At 41.1% G+C, this 22,361-nt stretch overlaps 1 protein-coding gene across 1 annotated transcript in view; it reads left to right on the top strand.

The window, feature by feature from the left end:
- Positions 1–22,361, top strand: part of LOC122558798 (host cell factor 1-like) — a 117,392-nt gene that overhangs the window by 63,290 nt on the left and 31,741 nt on the right. Inside the window, exons 12-17 of the mRNA XM_043707576.1 lie at positions 5,522–5,623; positions 6,822–7,041; positions 11,688–11,824; positions 12,545–12,692; positions 18,123–18,316; positions 21,345–21,603. Coding sequence (XP_043563511.1) covers positions 5,522–5,623; positions 6,822–7,041; positions 11,688–11,824; positions 12,545–12,692; positions 18,123–18,316; positions 21,345–21,603 — 1,060 coding nt within the window. The remainder of the gene's footprint in view (positions 1–5,521; positions 5,624–6,821; positions 7,042–11,687; positions 11,825–12,544; positions 12,693–18,122; positions 18,317–21,344; positions 21,604–22,361) is intronic.

Here is a 22,361-nt window from a genome sequence, read left to right as displayed (position 1 = left end):
CAAGTCCTTTTAAAATGGCAAATTTCAAAATCAGACTTTTGAACAGCCATCAAGTCATACAGCACAGAAACAGACCCTTAGGTCCAACTCCTCCACTGATCAAGTTTTCCAAACTAAACTAGTCCCACTTGTCTGCATCCCTCTAAACTTTCCTATTCCTACATCTGTCCAAATATCTTTTAAACGTTGTAACTGTATCTGCATCTACCACTTCCTCTAGCAGTTCATTCCACATATGTACCATCTTCTTTGTAAGAAGGTTGTCTCTCAGGCCCCTTTCAAATTTCTCTTCTCTTCTCTTCTCTCCCCTTAAAAATATGCCCCTAACTTTGCACTCCCCTACCCTAGGGAAGGATTCCCTAGGGTATCCTATTCACCTTATCTGTGCTCCTCACAGAGTCATAGACATGTACAGCACAGAAACAGACACTTCGGTATAAACCTCTAGAATCACCTATCCCATGCTCCAGTGCAAAAATGTCCCATTCTATCCATCCTCTCCTTTTAATTCAAGCCAGTCTCCTCAACCTTAAATCTTTTCTGAACCATTTTGTGTTCCTTTAAAGTGTTTTTTTTTTGTAATCTTCAGAATTATTGTCAAATCTTTCAATACATTTCCCGAGTCCCAGAATTGTTGTGGTATCGTTTGGTGCATCATGTCTGTATCATTTATATTCTTGTAAACCTCCTCTCCAATGCATTCCCCTCCTTCCTGTAGTGTAACATCCAGAACTATACATAATACTCCACAGAAACTGAAAATGGCACAGGAGTAGGCCATTTGGGATTTTTGAGTCTGCCCCACCATTTTAATATGACCATGGTTGATTGACTTAATCGGTACCGTGTTTGGCTTTTGCCTCAAACCCTTTGATCCTTTTAGCTCTAAGTAGTACATCTATCTCCTCCTTGAAAACATTCAACATTGATCTCAATTGTGGCAGACAGTTACCTAGGCTCACCACACTTTTGGTGAAGATGTCTTTCCTTATCTCTGTCCTAAATGGCCAACCCGTATCCTTAAGCTGTGATCCCTGGTTTTGGATTCCTCAGTAATTAAGAACTTTCGTTTATCCAGTCTAACCATGTTAGAATTTTATAGTTTGTATGAGACCCTCCCCAACATTCCTTTAAATGCCTGTGAATATAGAATCATAGAAGAATTATAGAACCTAACGATTCTAATCCCATTTTCCAGCACTTGGCCCATAGCCTTGTACACTGTGGCATCACAAGATCATATCTAAATACTACTTAAATGTTTGAGACTTCCTGTGTCTACTACCCCTGCAGGTTACTGAGTTCCAGATTCCCAACATCAACTTAGTTGGAGAGATTTTCCTATAAATGGCAGGTGCTGCAAATGTTCAATACATTTTACATTACATTACATTACAGTGTGGAAACAGGCCCTTCGGCCCAACAAGTCCACACCGCCCCGCCGAAGCGAACCCGGCAATACCCCTACATTTACCCCTTACCTAACACTACAGGCAATTTAGTACGGCCAATTCACCTGACCCTGCACATCTTTGGACTGTGGGAGGAAACCGGAGCACCCGGAGGAAACTCACGCAGACACGGGGAGAACGTGCAAACTCCACACAGTCAGTCGCCTGAGGCGGGAAGTGAACCCGGGTCTCTGGCGCTGTGAGGCAACAGTGCTAACCACTGTGCCACCGTGCCGCCCACTTTTTTCTAAAATTCCTTTTCTTGCGAACCACTGCCAATCTTATGTTACCAGTGCCCCTGCATGCTGATATCACCCGTGATTACTGTACTTTCCCTTTTCTACACATCTTTTCTATCTCCTGGTGTATCTTGTGCCCCAGCTCTTGACTACCCTTTGGAGCCCTGTACAAGACTTCAACTGTGGTTGTCTTACCTTTGTGGTTCCTCAATTCTATCCAGGCTGATTCTACACCATCTGACATCTGGTAGCCTCTGTGCCAACAGCAACAAAATCAATACTTCATGTCAATATCTTTTCTTTCTTTTTACTGTGTAGAGAGAGTTGAACTGATTATTTGCTTATTCATTCATGAAATATGGGAACTGCTGGCGAGCCCAACATTTATTGCCCTTCTGTAAATAGCCTTGAGAAGGTGGTGGTAAACTCGAACCATTGCAGTCCATATGGTGAATACACTTAGTGCTTTTAGAGAGCGAGTTCCAGGATTTTGACTGCAATGTCAAAGCCAGTGCTGAAGATCAATTTTTTTCACTTTTGTTTTAATTTGCTTTCATGGGATGAGTGTGTCACTGGCAAGACCATCATTTGTTGCCCATCCCGAGTTGCTCTTGAACCAAGTGCCCTGCCACGTCAATTGAGAGAGCAATTTAAGAGTGGTGTACAGCAAGGATCTGATTTGGGTCCACCACTGTTTGTCATTTTTATAAATGGCCCAGATGAGGGCATAGAAAGATGGGTTACTAAATTTGCAGATGACACTAAAGTCAGTGGAGTTGTGGAAAGTGCTGAAGGATGTTGCAAGTTACAGAGGGACATAGATAAGCTGCAGGGCTGGGCTGGGCTGGGCTGAGCTGAGAGGTGGCAAATGGAGTTTAATGCAGAAAAGGCTGAGGTGATTCATCTTGGAAGGAGCAACAGGAATGCAGAGTACTGGGCTAATGGTAAGATTCTCGGTAGTGTAGATGAGCAGAGAGATCTCTGTGTCCGTGTACACAGATCCCTGAATGTTGCTAGGATTGTTAAGGCGTCTGGTGTGTTAGCTTTTATTAGTAGAAGGATTGGGTTTAGGGGCCACAAAGTCATGCTGCAGCTGTACAAAACTCTGGTGCGGTCACGTTTGGAGTATAGCGTACAGATCTGGTCACCGCATTCTAGAACGAAGCCTTGGAAAGGGTTCAGAGGAGATTTACTCGGATGTTGCCTAGTATGGAGGAAAGGGCTGAGTGACTTGAGGCTGTCTTCGTTACAAAGAAGAAGGTTGAGAGGTGACTTAATTGAGACATAAGATAATCAGAGGGTTAGATAGGGTGGACAGCAAGAGCTTTTTTCCTCAGATGGTGATGGCTAGCACGAGGGGAGCTTTAAACTGAGGGGTAATAGATATAGGACAGATGTCAGAGATAGTTTCTTTACTCAGAGTAGTAGTAGGGGTATGGAATGCCCTGCCTGCAACAGTAGTAGACTCGCCAACTTTAAGGGCATTTAAATGGTCATTGGATAAACATATGGATGAAAATAGAATAGTGTAGGTTAGATGGGCTTCAGATTAGTTCCACAGGTTGGCGCAACATCGAAGGCCAAAGGACCTATACTGCACTGTAATGTTTTATGTTCTGTGTTCGAGGGAAGGAGGAAGCTTGCTTAAGTTTGAGGAAGCAAGGATCAGACAGGCCTCCAGAGAGTTACAAGGTCGACAGGAAGGAACTAGTAAATGGACTTGGGAGAGCTAGAAGTGGGCATGAAGAAATCTTGGAGGGTAGGATTAAGGAAAACTCCAAGGCATTCTACACTCACGTGAGGAACAAGAAGTTGTCCAGAATGAAGGTAGGGCTGATCAAGGATAGTGGAGGGAACTTGCGCCTCTAGTCAGAAGAGGTTGGGGAGGTCCTTAATGAAAACTTTGCTTCAGTATTCACTCGTGCGAGAGACCTTGTCGTTTGTGAGAACAGTATGAAACAGGCTGATGTTAAGAAAGAGCATGTGCTGAACATTTTGAAGAACATGAGAATAGAGAAGTCACCTGGACCAGACCAGGTATACCCAAGGTCACTACAGAAAGCGAGGGAAGAGATTGCTGCACCTTTGGCAATGATCTTTAGTGTCCTCACTGTACACTGGAGTAGTACCAGATGATTGGAGGGTGGCAAATATTATTCCCTTGTTCAATCCTCAGAATTACAGGCCAGTCAGTCTTGTGTTGGTGTTGGGCAAATTATTGGAGAGGATTCTGAGAGACAGGATTTATGATTATTTGGAAAAGCATAGTTTGATTAGAGATAGTCAGCATGACCTTGTGAGGGGCAGATCATGCCTCACAAGTTTTACAGAATTCTTTGAGGATGTGACAAAACACATTGAGGGTAGAGCAGTGGATGTGGTGTATGTGGATTTTAGCAAGGCACTTGATAAGGTTCCCCATGGTAGGCTCATTTAGAAAGTGAGGAGGCATGGGGTATAGAGAAATATGGCTGTGTGTTTACAGAATTGGCTGGCCCATAGAAGACAGAGGGTGGTATTTGATGGAAAGTATTCAGCTTGGAGCTCGGTGACCAATGGTGTTCTGCAGAGATTTGTTCTGGAATGTCTGCTCTTTGTGATTTTTATAAATGACTTGGATGAGGAAGTGAAAGGTTGGGTTAGTAAGTTTGCCAATGACACGAAGGTTATTGGAATGGTGGATATGCAACAAGACATTGACAGGATGCAGAGCTGGCCTGAGAAATGGCAGGTGGAGTTCAACCTGGAAAAATGTGAAGTGATTCACTTTGGAAGGTCGAATTTGAATGCATATTACAAGGTTAAACGCAGCATTCTTGGCAGTATGGAGGAACAGAGGACATCTTTGGGTGCAGGTCCATAGATCCCTCAAAGTTGCCACCCAAGCTGACAGGGTTATTCAGAAGGCATATGGTGTGTTGGCTTTCATTAGCTGGGGGGTTGAGTTTAAAAGCCGCGAGGTTATGCTACAGCTCTGTAAATCCCTGGCTAGACCACACTTTGAATATTGTGTTCAGTTCTAGTCACCTGATTATAGAAAGGATATGGAAACTTTGGAAAGGGTGCAGAGGAGATTTACCGGAATGCTGCCTGGACTGGAGGACATGTCTTTTGAAGAAAGGTTGAGGGAGGTAAGGCTCTTCTCAGCATGAACCGAGTAGAAGACCAGGAAAGTTTCACGTTTGCTTCCCAGATTAAATTTGTCATTGGTGACATTATGGTAGAGGTTGTCATGTGGTCAGCTAAATTCATAAAATATCCAGGATTCCTGCTTCTAACTCATTGTGCAATGCAAGAGGAGCAATTAGTTGACTTCACTATGATGCAGTTGACCATAGAATAACTTGTTGGCACTGACTTTTCTTTGATTAGTGAACTGTTATTATTTGGGTATAGTGCCAGTGACATTTTAATCCAATAAGATTTTCTGCTACCAGGAGAAATGGGAGTCAGGGAGCAAATGCAAACATTGTGCTGCACAAATTTAGGAAACAAAATACATTGCTTTTTAACTTGGTGACCTGGTAGTGTACATGTGACTGTACAACAATAGTCCGAGAATTGAGTCGCAGAATTTATGCTGAGAAATATTTAACACGTGAGTATTTAGACAAAATTTCACTAAGGTAAAATTATTTATCTAGTTTGTGGTGGCTTAACATGGGGAAGGTCAGGTAAAGTCTGCATTGGTAATTATAAAGGAAAGTAACGCAAAAATGAAAAGCACTGGAGGTGAGACTTGGTATTTATTACAATTAAATGTCTTTTGGGTGGTTGATGTAATGATTTCCCCAGTATTTTACTAATGTTGCAGTTTTCCTCGTATCCTAGATTTCCAATCTGGGAAAAGTGCTCACCCTGCAGGCTAAACCAGGGCAACAAGCCACCATCTCAAACCCAGGCTCCACTGGGCCACTTACACAGATCTTCCAGGTTAGCATTTCGTGACGTTGCTAATGTGTTCTATAGGTTAACATTATGCTTTTTAAAATCACCGTTACTGGAAAACATTATTTATAATAGAGGTAGAAGCTGTGGCAACTTGAGTGAAACAAGCAACAGGTTTGATAGATCATCTGGTCTTTTCCTTGCCATCAATTTTGTGTGGTTGCGTATCGTGAAAGTGCACTAAAATAAGTGGATTTGCATATCCCTTGAATGGGATTGAATAATTACAACTCGCAACTCTTAAGGTATCAAACGTCTTTCATTTGTGGGCCTTTTCCATGAGCCTTGGGTGTCACAGAATCCATGCATTCCCTTGGCCTCCCAGCCATCCCCATTTCTCTTCACTGAGATTTATAGACCAATTGGATGTGACATTGGCAAGCAGCTGTTATGCCAGCCGTGTCCACCCACGCTTCGAGAGCTAATCCATTTCTGTTTGTTTCAGAAAGAAACTTGCCTTGCTTCCAAGAAAATCCATTTGTTTCAAAACAACAGTTCAATTAATACGAACACTGAGCCAATTCAGTGATGAGAAATTGAATGTCTTATGACTTGCATGAGATTCCTGAAAGGACTGTGTAAATCCTACTTTCAAATATGCTGCTATAGACCTATCCAGATTATTCTCAAGTTACACATCAAGTGTAAAGCTTGTATATACAAAGAACAAAGGAAATTTACAACCCAGGAACAGGCCCTTCGGCCCTTCAAGCCTGGGCCGATCCAAATCACTGTCTAAACCTACTGCCCAATTCATAAATACCTGTATCCCTCTGCTCCCCACCTCCTCCTGCATCTCTTCAGACGCTCCTTGAATGAATCTACCATGCCTGCCTCTACTACCTCTGCTGGCAACATGTTCAAGCACCTACCACCCTGTGTAAAGTAATAGAACCTAAATAATGCCCAGCATGTTTGCTGAAATGCATGTGTTACAAACAAACAAATTTTATGGTGTTTTGGCTGACTGCAAAAAAAAGTTTTGTCAGAAGTTAACTATTACAGCTGTTCTCTCAATCCTGTTTCATGTATTAGTGGAGATTTTACTTTAAAACTTAAATAAGATTCCTTTTCACACATTGTCAGGCTTCTGTGAGAGGAGTGTTTGTCCAGATTGCAAATGATATTGAGGAATTCGATTTGTTCTGCAATATAGCTAATAGGTTTTTTTTTAATTCATCAGACCAAAGGTCAACTGCCTCCAGGAGCTACCATTTTGAAACTTGTTACTTCAGCAGATGGGAAGCCTGCCACCATCATCACCACCTCACAGGCTGGGAATGTGGGCCTTAAGCAGACATTCGTCAGCCTCAGCAATGTGTCACCTGCTTCTTCGAAACCAGCGACCACCATTCTCAAAACCATCCCTATGTCTGCACTTATTTCACAGTCCGGAACTACGGGTATAGACCAGAGAAAAGCATTGATCTGTCTAATATAGCTAAGTATTGGGTGATGCATTTGAACGGAGGAATGAGGAGGCAACTTGCTGCTTGGAAAGCAGGTGTCTAAATGAGCAACAGAAGAAAAGCGATTCAGGGAAACTGATGCACAAATCATTGAAATAGCAACACAGTTTAATGAGGCCATACAAATGCACCAAAGCACGGGTATTAATTTCTATGGGACTATAATTGAGAAGCAGTGAATTGTTGTTGGGATTGTATAGAGTTTTGGTTAGACTGCACTTAAAATACTTCGTGGTTTTGGTCTGTATAATTACAAAAATGATGATTGTATTGGAGTATATGCCAGTTCTGAGGGTTTAACTTTTGGAACAGATTCAACCTTTCAGATTTCTTATTTTCTGCTGTAGAAAATTGAAGATTGATGGGTGACCTGTTGGTGGCTTTTAAAATGCTTAAAGGGTTAAATAGGCTAGACGTAAAAATGCACAGCTGATGAGCACACAGTTTGTAATATGAAAATATAAATGTTTGCCCCTCTAAATATTGGAAATGGCACTCATAAGCATGTATGTGTGCAAACCAGGTGAAAGGACAAAAATTATTCCTTTCTGCAAAGATTGACTAAAAAGCACTTTGGCCAATAATCTTTGATTCTTGAGGACAAAATGCATAAGGTTTTAAATGCTCAGATGGCTGTCATTCTGTTCCACAAAGACAAATGTTGACATCATAAGAGATGTAAAAACAATGACTGCAGATGCTGGAAACCAGATTCTGGATCAGTGGTGCTGGAAGAGCACAGCAATTCAGGCAGCATCCGACGAGCAGCAAAATCAACGTTTCGGGCAAAAGCCCTTCATCAGGAATAAAGGCAGAGAGCCTGAAGCGTGGAGAGATAAGCTAGAGGAGGGTGGGGGTGGGGAGAAAGTAGCATAGAGTCTCGGATGCTGCCTGAATTGCTGTGCTCTTCCAGCACCACTGATCCAGAATCATAAGAGATGTAACTACTAGGAAATGCCTGGCTTAAAAAGGTGTTCCAATGCCTGTCGTTCACCTTTTCTAAAAGAAAACTGTATATCCTTGGTCCTTAAACTCATGTTCACAAAAGTGATTAAATATGAAGTTTCATAGCACCGAGACCTTTTCTTTGGGGTGTGAATATGTAGGCATTATAGGAAATGAAATGCCATTGGTAGCAATAGAAACCAAACATTTCCAAAATCATCAATTTCAAATTCAGCTTTAGGCCTGGGAACTCTATCAAAGCTTACTTTCTCTGTTCTTGACAGCACTTGCTTTGCTCCAAGTCAGTTACCTGTGCTTTTGCAAACTTGATTTTTGCAAGATTTATCACCAAATTGGCTGGTTGTAACTTTCTAAATAGAGTTTCTAATTGATTCAAGTGGCTATTGTAACAGTCAGAGCACCAGTATATCATGAAGGTAAACAATGCAGTTAGGAACACATACTACTATTTGAATCATTAACCTCTAGAAAGTGGCTATGATTTTTTTTTAAGCCTGGGTGGCATCATTCAACATTGGAAAAGACTATTTGGTGTGACAAGGGTTAATATCTCCTTAGCTTGTGTTAAAGTCATACATTGGTAAGAAATATGGCATACCAGCTTTATTAATACAGTCTTTCAAGCATGGAATTGGATTGCAAATTGTCTTTATCACTATGTTGACCTTTTTGTAGTTAGTGCAACTAGATTCTGCATATCTGGTATTAGGCACACACTCGACTGGGGAACTCCAGCTTCTTTGACTGGGTTCAGTTAGGTGATTTTCTAACATGTATTGGATTTCTACTATGTTTCTGTAGACCCAAACAGCAAGGATACTATTTTATAGGAGACAATTCCTCTATATCCATTTAATATATGGCTAAAGCTGTAGGAATCCTGGCAGACTCCTTTTTAAATTTAACTTATTACCAGCTAGTTTACTGAGCTCCAATAAAAAGTGTTTTCTTGCTTGCTTTACAACCAGATCATAAAATGCAAGTACCCTTGTTAGGTGTATTTGTTCTGTTCAGCTAAGTATGAGAGCATAGTATCTAATGTTCTGATTAGTCCAATGTTAGCTTACTGGACAGTAATGTTTAGTTTATAAATTATTCCGATTTCTTCCTCTCATTTTCGCTCTGCCTTTCACCCACAATTGTCCTAACTACCTGACACGTGTGTGTATCCTCCTCCCTGGTAATGGTACTATTTCAACATATTCAACAGACTGCTCTTTCTGGCGATCTGAAGTACAAGTTGAATAATTTGCTTAACTAATGATCTTGACTGCCTTATGTGAACCATTAAATTGTGCTTTCAATGGTTTACCTTGTATCCTCTGGTTCATGATTGTGAAGCTTTAAAGGTTTCCTGAGCCACTTTATAGGCTTCCACAAGCTGTTCTCCGAATGGAAGATTTGTTCTTCGGTACGAAGACCTTTGTTTGATTAGTTTGAGGATCATCTTGTCTCTTATCCATGAACTAATTCAAAGGGCCACTGATAGATTGATTAGGTGACTTTCAAGTAGGAAACAAAGAAATTTCCAGTCCTTTATCCCAATCACAGTGCTATTCATAACAGTATACTCTGATCATTGCTTTTAGGATTTGATGGTACCACTCTAAGGCTGTTTGTACCTGTGAATGGTGTGTTGAAAACTTTTAACTGTTTTGTGCCCAGATTAGGCTCATCAACTTTTGAAAAGGTTTAAACATAAAATTGGAACCTTGATCCGACTGGATGTCTGTCGATAATCAATACTGCACAAAGAACTGGGAGGTTTTGTTACCATTCCCTTAACGATAATTGTTGTCAAGGGAATGGTCTCTTGGAACTGACTAGCCGTATCCATAATAGCAAAGAATACAGGTGGTGCGTGTTTTTGGCAAAGGCCCTGCACTTGAACGGTCATATTAAACTTGAAAATGTAATTCTCTTTGTCTCTCCACAGATGCTGCCACACTTGCTGAGATTGTCCAGTATTATCTGTCTTTTGTTTGATAATTAGAGATGCCTGTTTGATTGTAGGTTGTGGTTTTTCCACCATCTGTCACATATGGCACATTTAACAAAACTGCACCATCTTCCAGTGAAGACCTGACTAATTAAAATTTTGATTTGTATTTACTTGGGTCTTCTGAAAAAGTCTTTTGACATGCTTTGCCATAGAAATTTCATGGGCTATCCTTAACATTTCTTGACTATTTGGCCAGAACTATTTTCTAATGAATGACCACCCACTATGCGTCCTCAAGGTGCAAGTGTAGGATAGCACTGGGGAATGTGAATTCTGCCCCTACTTCTGCCTTGCACCACACTGGACCCATAATAAGGTTAATTCTCAAGAAGCAGGTAAACAGCCGAGAAGTTTTTTGTTCTTTGAGCTGGCTTCTCCCCAACTAGTTTGATCAATATCCAAAGCAGAAGTTGGAAACTGATAATTGTGGATATTTTCTAACCCACCTGCTCAGAACTATTATTCTACATCTTTGGAGCAGGTGGAACTTGAATCCAGGTCTCCTGATTCATAGATATGAACATGAGGTGGGAACAAGCTAAGCAGCAGGTCTGTCATGAGTGTCAGTTGTTTGGTGAAAGGTGAGCAAGTGAGCTCTGAGTTTCTTTCGAGTATGATCCCATGTTGGTGCTGCATTCAGTCCAGATAGACTGTTATGTTTCAACTGTATCCAATAAGAGCTTTGAATAAGATTTCACCTCATGATTTTTAACTTGAGAGGCATATGCTACTGATTTGTACCATCCTGGTGTTTTAATCATCAAAAATATGTTTACCCCCTCCTAGGTGGGACAGCCCTTGAAAGTATCTGAGGCAGTACTTGGTTACAGGTACTTAGGTTGCCAAATAATGTTGCCTGCCAAAGCTGTGAGCTGAATGATGGCAGGTTTGATGGAGTATAAGGATTTATGCCTAACCCCCATTTTAGCACCTTCAGAAAAAGGAAGTCAGTTCTGTCTAGGAAATAGTGCCACAACAAGGAAGGTGACATCATTTGGCCACATTGGGAAGAGGAAAATTTTTAAAAGATAACTATGCCAGCCTTCTTTTGTTTATTGCTTTCAAGGACTGGAGGACAAGAATTTGGGACAGTTCCGCTATGAAGTTATTGTATGGGTTAACATAACTAAATATTTTTCCCTCCATTCGATAGATGAATGTTCAAATAGTTATTCCTCAAGCAATGTCACTAAATCAGATTATCTGGTAATTAGTTAGTTTTGGGTTTTGTAGGTTCTTGCTAAATATAAAATAGCTACTACTTTCCCTACACAGCAACAAGTGACTACACTTTAAAGCAAAAACAGAAATTACTGGAGAAAGTCAGCAGGTCCGACAGCATCTACGGACAGAAAGTAGAGGTGGCGTTTCTAGTCCAGTATCCCTTCTTTATTTCACCCTTTGTTCTGAAGAAGGGTCACTGGGCTGTAAACATTAACTCTGCTTTTACGTAGATGCTGCCAGACTTGCTGAATTTCTTCAGCAATTTCTGTCGTCTTCATCTATAGGTTAACCTAGACAAATAGAATTGCCATGTAATGTACTAAGAATTCATGCCTGAGTGTGGTGAGTGATTTTAATTTCACTATATTTTCTGCGCTTTCTATTTCAGGTGTCACAGGAAGTCCTGGTATGAAATCCCCAATTACCATCATCACTACAAAAGTAATGACCTCCGGAACTGGAACACCAACAAAATTCATCACTGCTGTACCCAAACTGCAGACAGGGCAACAGGGACTTACCCAGGTTGGTACAGGATATAGACTGCTGTGAATCTTTTTCTGATTTAAAATTCTTTCCTTGCCCATTTTCTCAAAAGGAAAAATAATATGGATAACAATCTCAAACACCATGGATTAGGTAGTTTTAAATGTGCAGTGCACAAGACTTGCTTTTTTTTCCTTTGCAAAGAAACCCAACTGCACAGGAAGGCTGTAGTATAGAACTTGGCCTAGATTGTGGAATATTCTAATTACTGGAGAGAGCTTGGATAAATTCTTCGTAAGAAATTGCGAGTGTGGAGGTAACATGGCAGGGTGCGAGAAGCAAAGTCTTGAACATTGTAGTATATGCAGTGTTGGGAAATGGAGATGTTGATGAGAGATGAATGGGTAGGAAAGTTTTCTGAGTCATCCATCAATTCAAAGATTGGAAGTTATTTCTGATGTTTGCCTTGATGATCAGCTTTGATGTGTTTTCTTCTTTATAAGTCCCAACAGAAACCATGCATTTAACACATTTGCCAAGAAAATGTCTCGCTTTCTTTTCTGCATGTAGATATTAGTACTAAATGACTCCTTCAGAGCAGGTATCTTGATGCCAAAACTGCTAACATTCCTGGAAAATAGGATTGAGTCAAAAAAGGCTTCATCTTATTATTTTGATGATTTTGAGCATTGATTAGTATATGCTTTTGCCTGCTTGTGTAATTTAAATGCCTTTCCCTTCTCCTGACTTCCCCCCTAGGTGTTGCTGAAAGGTGCTGCAGGACAGCCTGGCACTATCCTGCGAACATTATCTGGGACACCAGTTACTGGAGTCAGACTGATCACTCCAGTAACTGTATCTGCCGCCAAACCAGCACTTACAACTTTGGTAGTGAAAGGGACCACAGGTATGACCAATACCATATATTGATAGCTTTTGTTAAGCAGTCTGCTAACACCATATAACGTATTTATGCCTTCTTTCTTAAATGTTTTGCAACATTCGTTATGTTTGGAGTAAAAGGCACAAAGCAGCGTTGGTTGTGGGTTGGGCAAATTGACCAAAGATGTGGTCAAAAAGATATATTTTAATCCACTTCCAAGGAAGTGAATAACAGAACAAAGGCTTTTAAGGAGACCATTGTGAAGTGGGCCCAGCTGGCTCTGGATTGAACAGAAGGAAGAACTGAGTGGATGCCACAGTTGGAGAATAAGATGGTGCATTCATATTTTAAAACTGGCAGAAATTACAAAGAAAGGGAGGAATGACGTTTTGTAAGGAATTGTGGAAGAATGTAAGGATTGTAAACATTGTCCCAAATTTTGCCATTGTACAATAACAAATGAGATGATCATTCAGTTTATGCTTGGTGTAATTAGAAGATTAGCAAAGTATTGAATAGATTATGTTTAACGTTAGGGCCTGGCTGAGGGCATCATTAGAAGTGAATGTATCCTTTCTTGACGTCTTGACTGAGAGGACAGTGGTACAGATATGCTCCCTACGCTGGTGTGGAAGCATGTGGAATCAAGGGATCAATACCACAGATAAATGGCAGTGGAGCATGCAAAATGATTAAATCCCACAATGGCTATGGGGAACAAGGATGAATGAGGTACCACAGTGATACTGAAAGAAGGCATGTATGACCTTGAGAAGAGCAGTCCTACAACGGAACTGAAAAGAACAGGAAAAAATTTTAAAAAGTTATGGTATTAGGTATGGATGACACAGTTTGGTGGCAAATTGTTCAGCATCTGAAAGGGGCAGAAAGTTGACCATTGGTTGATTTATAGAAAAGAACAAAGTGGTCAAAAAAACCTTTTTTAATAGGGTGAATGGATTCTGAGCAAAGGAAATCATTACCTGCCCCCAGGTGTTGAACTGAAAATTATGTAATGAAGTGTTGGGATATGAGAGAATTGATGAGTGCACCTTGTTGAAAATTTGAATTAAAATAATTTTGGGGAACTGACATTGGGGAGAGAAGCACAATAAGTCCAGTGTGATTTGTTTTTCCAAAGCTGAAGAAAATCCATTAGTTCTGTTGACTTAAATTTGCAGGTGTGGAAGGCTTAGTACATTTCATTCGATCAAAAGAGATGGTTTATAATGGTGAGAATATGTGTGGGTTGTTCTTTTCTGTCCACATTATCCCAGAGTAGTAGAGAAGATTTGACCATGTTTATGTAGAATCATAGTGGTACAGCATGGAAGCAGACCCTTCGGTCTAACGTGTCCATGGTGACCAAGTTTCCCAAACTAAATTAGTTGAAACTTTATTGCTGGAACAGCACAGCAGGTCAGGCAGCATGGATGCTGCCTGACCTGCTGTGCTGTTCCAGCAATAAAGTTTCAACTTTGATCTCCAGCATCTGCAGACCTCACTTTCTCCTCAAACTAAATTAGTCCCATTTGCCTGTGTTTAGCCCATATCCCTCTTAAGCCTTTCCTATTCATGTACCAAGTACAATCCAGCCACCTTCCCTCTTAAGTTGTTTTTCTTATTCAAGAAAAGTGGCTGTCACTAGCTGGGCCAACATTTCTTGCCCATTCCTAGTTCCCCTTGGGAAGGTGATAATAAGCTGTCATCTTGAACCGCTGCAGTCTTTTTGGTATAAATACACACAATGCTATTAGGAAAGGGGTTCCAGGAGTTTGAAACTGTGATACTGAAGGAATGGCATTCTCGATCTAAGTCAAGATGGTGAGTGCCTTGGAGAGGAATTTGCAGATGATGATATTCCCATTTATCTGCTACACTTTTCACCTTCTAAAGGCTGATGGTCATGGCTTGGAAGGTGCTATCAATGGAGACTTGCTGAATTTCTGCAATGTATCTCATTGATGGTGCACACCTGACCCTATCGTATCTGTTGAGAAGGGAGTTAATGTGGTATTAGTCAATTGGTCTGCTTTGTCCCAGATTATATAAATTGCTTTGAGTGCTACTTGCCAGTTGTCAGCCCAAGCCTGGATATTGTTCAGATCTTGTTCCATTTGAAATGGACTGCATCAGTATCTGAGGAGTTGAAAATGGTGCTGATCATTAAGCAATCATCTGTGAATATCTCCACTCATGACCTTTACGATGGAGGGAAGGTCATTGATGAAGCAACGAAAGATGGTTAGGCCGAGAACACTACCCTGAAGAACTCCTGCAGAGATGTCCTGGAGCTGACCTCCAACTACCACAGCTGTCTTCCTGTGTGTCAGGTATGACTCCACCAACCAGTGTGCTTTCCCCGATACCCATTGATTCCAGTTTTTCTAGGTCTCCTTGATGCCACACTCTGTCAAATGCAGCCTTGATGTCAAGGGTTGTCATCCTCCCCTCTCCTCAGGAATCCAGCTCTTTTATCCATGTTTGAACCAAGGCTGTAATGAGGTCAGGAGCTGAGTGGCCCTGGTGGAACTCAAACTGGTCGTCGCTGAGCAGGTGCTGCTTGATAGCACTGTTGATGTCACCTTGTATCACTTTACTGATGATCGAGAGTAGACTAAGGCAGTAATGGGCCAATTTGGATTTATCCTGCTTTTTATGGACAGCACATACCTGGACAATTTTCCACATTGTCGGGTAGATGCCAGTGTTGTATCTTCGTGGAACAGCTTGGTGAGGGGAGCGGCATTTTCTGGAGCACAAGTCTTCAGTACTATTGCCGGAATGTTGTCAGGGCCCATTGCTTTTGCAATATCAGTGTCTCTAACCACTTCTTTAATTCACATGGAGTGAATCGAATTGGCTAAAAACTGATATCATTATACTGGGCACTACTGGAGGAGGCCAAGATGGATAATCCATTCAGCACATCTGGCTGAAGATTGCTGCGAATGTTTCAGCCGCCTTGTTTGCATTAATTTTCCATCATTCAGGATATTTGTGGATACTGCTCCTCCAGTGAGTTTAACTGTCCACCATTCACAACTGGATGTGGTAGGACTGCACAGCTTAGATCTGATCTGTTGTTTGTGGGATCACTTAGCTCGGTCTATCACTTGCTGTTAATGATATTTACCAAGGAGCATGGCTAGGAAGGGATGGAAGATGTGGATTTTGAAGCTGGAAATGAGAGAACAGTTGAGTATGTGAAAAGCAGGTGGAGGGTCATGGCAAGCTGTAATACTGCTTTCCTAAGATGGAGAGGCCCAACAAGATTCCACTTGCAATTTTAGTAAATTCCATCTAATTAGGGCAAGACAGTGGAGAGAAGGAAGGCGTCACTCTATGATGCCCTGAGTACAGCTGCAGTTTCTATTAGTACAGAGGAACCTCGACTATGCGAAGGACACGGGCGGGGAGTGTTTCGTTCGGTTAATTGAATTCCGGATAATCAAATGCTGGAGTTAGCCAATTATCAGGACCTTGCGATCTTGCAGGTTAATCCAATATTTGGATAATTGAGGTTCCGCTGTATACTGTCTTTAACGTAACAAATTACTGAAGGCACTGCACAGGAGTATTTTAAAACCATGTGCAGAGCCATGTAAAATAATGTTTGGTCAGATGACCAAGAGCTTGCTTCAAAAGATAAGGAGTGCCCTAATGGGGAAAATGAGCTGGAGAGGCAAGAGTGTATTCCAGTGCTCTGGGCTTAGGCAATTGAAAGCACAGCCTCCAGCAGAGGTGCGATTCTGATTGGCAATGCATGAGCAGTCAAAATCAGGAGAGTATCAATATTGTAGGATAGGACATTGCAAAGACTGGGGAAGCAAGGCTATTGCTGGATTTGAAAATGAGTGTAGGAGCCTTAAAGATGTTGCTTGATTGTGACCCAGTGTGGGTTGGTGTTGCTCAGAAAATGGAATTTGTTGCAAGGTAAGGCATGAGTAGCAGAGATTTGGATGACCACTAGTTTATGGAGGATGGAGAGTAGATTGTGGCAAAGTAGCCTGAAGTATGTCAGAATAATGTAGTCTAGAAGAGTTAGTAAAGGATTGCATTAACTTTTCAGTTGTAGATTAACTGAGACATGGGCAAGCAAAGCAGTATTACAGAGGTGATAATAGGTAATTATAGTGATAGCACAATTGAGGTCAGAAGCACATCTCATCAACTGCAACACCAAGATTGCATTCAGACTGGCTTAAGCTGACTGTTGACAAGGAGACCAATAGAGGTAGTATTGAAGGAATGGAATTTGTAGCGGGGATTGGAAACAGCAAGTCTGACCTTCCCAATATTTAATTGGAGGGAATTTCTGCTTAACCAGGATTGGATGTCAAATAAATAATCTGATATTTTAGCAACAGTGGAGGAATTCAGAGGGCTGATGGTGAGATAGAGTTTGGTGCCATCAGTACATGCATGAAGACTGTGAGACCGACTTTTATCCAAGTGGCGGTAAATAGATGAGAAATGGGCAAGGATCGAGAATAGATTCTTGAGGGACACCAGAATAACCATAAGGGAGCAGGAAAAGAAGTCAGTTCAAGTGATTCTGTGATTTGTGTTTTCATTCTTATCTAATAAATCATATGACATGTGCAACCCAAATAATAACATTGATGTGATCCTCCAGCCCCTGTCCAAAGACATCTGGAGAAGGACAAGGATGAAACACTTGCCTTTTGTCTCATTCACATAGGATGTCATTTGTAACTTTGAAATAGTCAGTGCTGTGGAGGGAAACCTGATTAGAATGACTGAAACATAGTGATGGTAAGATGAGAATGGATTTAGAAGATGACAATATATTCGAGGACTTTGGAGGAGAAATAAAAGTTGGATATGAGGCCAGATATGCAAGAATACAGGAGCCAAGGGTTTTTTCCTTTTTTTTGAGGGATGAAGAGAAGGTCTAACTTCATCTAGCAGGAGGGTGTGGCTGATGAGAATCTTGCTTTCAATATTTTTTAGGACAACATGATTTTGAATGATTAGCAGGAAACCTGCTCAGATCATGGCTCAGCATGCAAATATGCATGCAGTCTTGCTGTACCCTATATAGAGGCCTGGAAGATCTTGTTTTTGATCCATCATTCTCTAGTGAGTCAGTCAGCATGTCACTGTAATTGACTGCATAGACCCGAGGTTGGAAAAGTACTAGCAAGAGTTTGTACTCAACATCTATATACAATCCCAGATCCTTGGGAGTTGCTACAAGAGCTATGTTCTCACTTGTGTTTGTCCCTTCTTCATGTGTCAGGCCAAATAGACAAGGAATAGACAGTGAAAAAACTTGCCAAAAAACGGAAATTGAACAGCAGTCTGCAAGTATTTCTCAAAGAAATGTAACTTAAAATGGAATTTGGTTCACTTGTATATTTTTTGATTTTGATGTTTGGGAATTGATTGTAAACTGTGTTGTTCAAGTCTTGTCATAATTGTCTTTAGGTGCAAGTACATTGGGGACGATAGCAGGTACAACACTTGCAGGAGTGTCCACCGTTTCACCAACACTCAACACTCCCATTGCCACTCTTGGTACCATTGCCAACCTTACGGGCCAGATAATCAGTGCTTCCCCTAACACCACTCAGAAACTTACTGCTGTAACTGGAGCTACTTCCCCCATCATCACCATTCAGGTAGGAAAGGCCCAAACTTTCAAAATGTTACTGTAATTTCAATTCAATGGAAATGTTGTGACTTTGACAAGATAATGAGGCTTGGCTGCTAAACAACCCTCTGGGTCCTCAACAAATAATGGGAATGCAATGTCTACCGTGTTACTACTGTCCTTTAGCCTAAAGATAGCACGGTGGCTCAGTGGTTAGCACTGTTGCCTCACAGCACCAGGGATCCAGGTTCAATTCCAGGCTAGGGCGACGCTTTGTACATTCTACCAGTGTCTGCATGGGTTTTCTCCAGGTGTACCAATTTCCTCCCACAGTTTAAAGATGTGCAAGTTAGGTTAATTAGCCATGCTAAATTGCCCATAGTGTTCAGGGAAGTGTAAGTTAGGTGCATTAGTTAGGGATAAGTTAGAGTAGTGAGTAGGGGAATGAGTCTGGGTGGGTCACTCTTTGGAGGGTCAGTGTGGACTTGTTGGGCCGAAGGGCCTGTTTTCCCCACTGTAGGGATTCTATAAAAATTCTATAAATGGTATCATGTTAATGTCACTGAACAAATAATCCAGAGACTCCAATAGAATTGTGATAGAATTTAAAATGCAATTAATAAATGTTGAGTACAAAGTTAGTCTCAATTTTATTTATCATTCATGGGATGTTGATGTTACTGGCTGGGCCAGCAGTTATTGATTATCTTTCACTGCCCTTGAGAAGTTAGTGTTGAAATGCTTACTTTGTTACGATATTGGGTAAATCCCTCGGCTAATTTAAACCAGACATACAGAAAAACACACCTCGCACCATAATCTGTTAAGTTTTAAGTGGCAAGAACCACCCCAAATATTGCTATTTAAAGAAAAATTTAACCATTTTATTCTTTTAAGTCCAAAAGAGAACATTAGACCACAACTATTTACAATTCCTTTCTCTTAAACGTGTCTTTTATCTCCCACTCTACAATACTGATCCAATAAAAATCCCAATTAAGATTTACAAAAACAAATCACGTTTCAAAACCAACCAGCGAGGTTGATTCTCCCCTGTAGATTTTCCTGGGTTGTCTTTTTTTTTGCTGAAAATGTGTTGCTGGAAAAGCGCAGCAGGTCAGGCAGCATCCAAGGAGCAGGAGAATCAACATTTCGGGCATGAGCCCTTCTTCAGGAAATGATCTTTTCTTTGGTCTTCGGCACAAATTTCTTACGGACAGGTACCTTTCAGAGAGCTATTCTGCTAGCAGACTGCTTAGCTGCTCTTTGCGTTTCTCCCCAACTATTCAAAATATCCGATTTTATATACCCCAAAACATCGGACTGTCTCGTCAAAACATTCAAATTCAAATTTGATTGGATTTTGATATCTTGGGGCATAATTTAAACTGATTGGCCGAATTCAAATTTGTTGTGTACCATGTCACCTAGCTCCACCTATTTGTTTCACAACCAAATGTTGCATTTTTTAATTGTTCAGCACACTGTGCTTTCAGTCAGTCCTTGCCAGCTTTCATTCTCTCTTAAAGGCCTACACCTTCATCATAACTTGAACCACTGCAACCCATCAAGTTTGAGTAAACCCACTATGATGTTGAGAAGCACGTTCCAGGATTTGTAATGGTAACAATGAAACTATCATCACGTGTGGGAAGAACACACTTTGGGTAATGCCCTCTAGGGAAGGAAATTTGCATCCTAAGCCTGATTTAAAAACTGGGAGAAGGAGTAGGACATCAGGCCCCTTGAGCCTGCTCTGCCATTCGATAAAATCATGGCTGATCTTTTCATGGACTTAACTCCACTTATCTGCCCTCTCACCATATCCCTTATTTCGTTTATTGTTCAAAAAAAACTCTGACTTTAAAACCGTTTACTGCAATAACGTCAACTATTTCACTTGGCATGGAATTCCATAGATTTACAATCCTCTGGGTGAAGAAGTTTCTTCTCAATTCAGTCATGAATCTGCTCCTCCTCATTTTGAGGCTATGTCCTCTTGTCCTAGTTTCACTGGCCAATGGAACCATCCTCTCTACTTCAATCTTATCGATTCCCTTCATAATTTTATATGTTTCTGTAAGATCCCCTACTCATTCTTAGAAATTCCAATGAATATAATCCCAGTCTACTCAGTGTCTCCTCATAAGCCAACCCCCTCAACTCCAGAATCAACCTAGTGAACCTCATCTACACCCCCTCCAGTGCCAGTACATTCTTCCTCAAATAAGGAGACCAAAACTGTACGCAGTCCTCCAGGTGTGGCCTCACCATCACCCTGTACAACTGCAACATAATCTCCCTGCTTTTAAACTCAATCCCTTTAGCAATGAAGGACAAAATTCCATTTGCCTTCCTAATTATTTGTTGTACCTGCAGACCAACTCTATGATTACATATGACTCCAGATCCATAACAACGTTTTTGACTCTTAGCTGCCCTCTGAAATGGCCTAACCAATGGCTTCAATGGCATTTAGGGATGGACAACAGACATTGGCCTTCCAACACATACCCATATCCTATGAAAGAATAAAGGGGGAAAATACACGACCGCTTGCTGAAATTAAGCCTCGTATTGGGTTTCACTATTCCAAAGCGGAGGTTGATCTCTATACTCGACTCCCACATGTCCGTAAATCTGTATTTCTAGGTCTGTGGATACTCCACTGGTAAAAGGGAGCCGCGATTTGTAGTATTACTGGCACTGTGGGTTTTATGGATAATATTGTCCAAAAATGCAAATTAAAAGAGAAATGTAAGGAGTAACAAATTCCTCACTAACTCGTAGCCAGCTATAACAGTCTCTGAACTGAAATTAGCTTTGTGCAAACCAGGTGTTTTTATCTTGTATGGTAGTTTGCATCATATTTGCCCACTGATTCATCACTCAGATTTGTTTGGATATTCCTCAAAATACCTTTTGTTTGAAACCAGGTCTTACTACATTGTTGTGCACCTCAGTTAGTAGGTTAGTAGGTAAAGTGCATTGTCTCATTGGCATTGTTTCTCCTTTTTGCATCTCTTACCTGCGTCTGTGAATTTTTCTCTTTTCAGCCTGTGTCTGAGCCAAACCGTGTCACGATTGTCGCCTCCCCTGGTGGTATGGTTGCACAACAAGCACAGCAGCTTGTAAATTCAGGATCAGCTTTGGTGGCGGCACCTCGAGTTGCTACTGTGAATTCAGAAACTCAGACCCACAGACTTGAGTTTGTTGAAATGCCAGTCAGATGTTCAAATCCTCCCCATGAGACGTCAGAAACCAACACCACCAACACATCTACAACTACCACAGCAAACATTGCAGCAAACCAAGGCAAGTATACCAGAGGAACAAGAACATTAGGAATACTTTGGTTTACTGATTTAATGGTTATTTTTGTTGATCACCTCTGTGACCCACAGAACTAAGGCAAGTAGATGACGTTTTGATTCAGATCAGCCATTATCTAATTGAATAGTGGAACAGGCTCAAAAGACTGAATGGCATCCCGTTCTTATGCTTATATGTCAGTTACACACACCTGCATGCATATGTCAAGTGACCCTTCCTCAGAACTGTAATAATTTGTTGTCTACTTGCAGAGCTCATGAGTGAATTAACTGCTCATAATAGAGTACTGTCAGCTGTGGTTCAGTTGGAGGCAGATTTGCTTCTGAATCAGAAATTGTGGATTCAGGCTATAAGGTTGTAGAGGCAAGTAGCGTGGAAACAGGTGTTTCGCCCCAACTTGTCCATGGCAACCAATCTCCAATTCTGAACTAGTCTCATTGGCCTAAATCCCTCTAAACCTTTCCTATCCAAATAATTATAAATGTTGTAATTATATCTGCCTGTACCACTTCCTCTGGCTACTCGTTCCACATCATGTGAAAAAGTCAAACCCTAGGGACTGAAGTGCGCAAGGGTTTAAAGGGTTAAAGCTGTTAATGCAATGCCGATGCAATGCTGCATTGCTGGATGCACTGTCCTTCAAACAAGGCGTTAAATCAAGACCTTGTATGTTCTCTGAATGTAAAAGATGCCATTGTGTTAATTTAAAGAGCAGGCAAGTTTCCATCACTGTTGTTGTC

The sequence above is a fragment of the Chiloscyllium plagiosum genome, chromosome 18 (assembly GCF_004010195.1).
Source record: "Chiloscyllium plagiosum isolate BGI_BamShark_2017 chromosome 18, ASM401019v2, whole genome shotgun sequence".
In the NCBI taxonomy this organism is placed as follows: domain Eukaryota; kingdom Metazoa; phylum Chordata; class Chondrichthyes; order Orectolobiformes; family Hemiscylliidae; genus Chiloscyllium; species Chiloscyllium plagiosum.
Note: the sequence above shows the minus strand (reverse complement) of the source record. Positions and strands in the feature narration are given on the sequence as shown.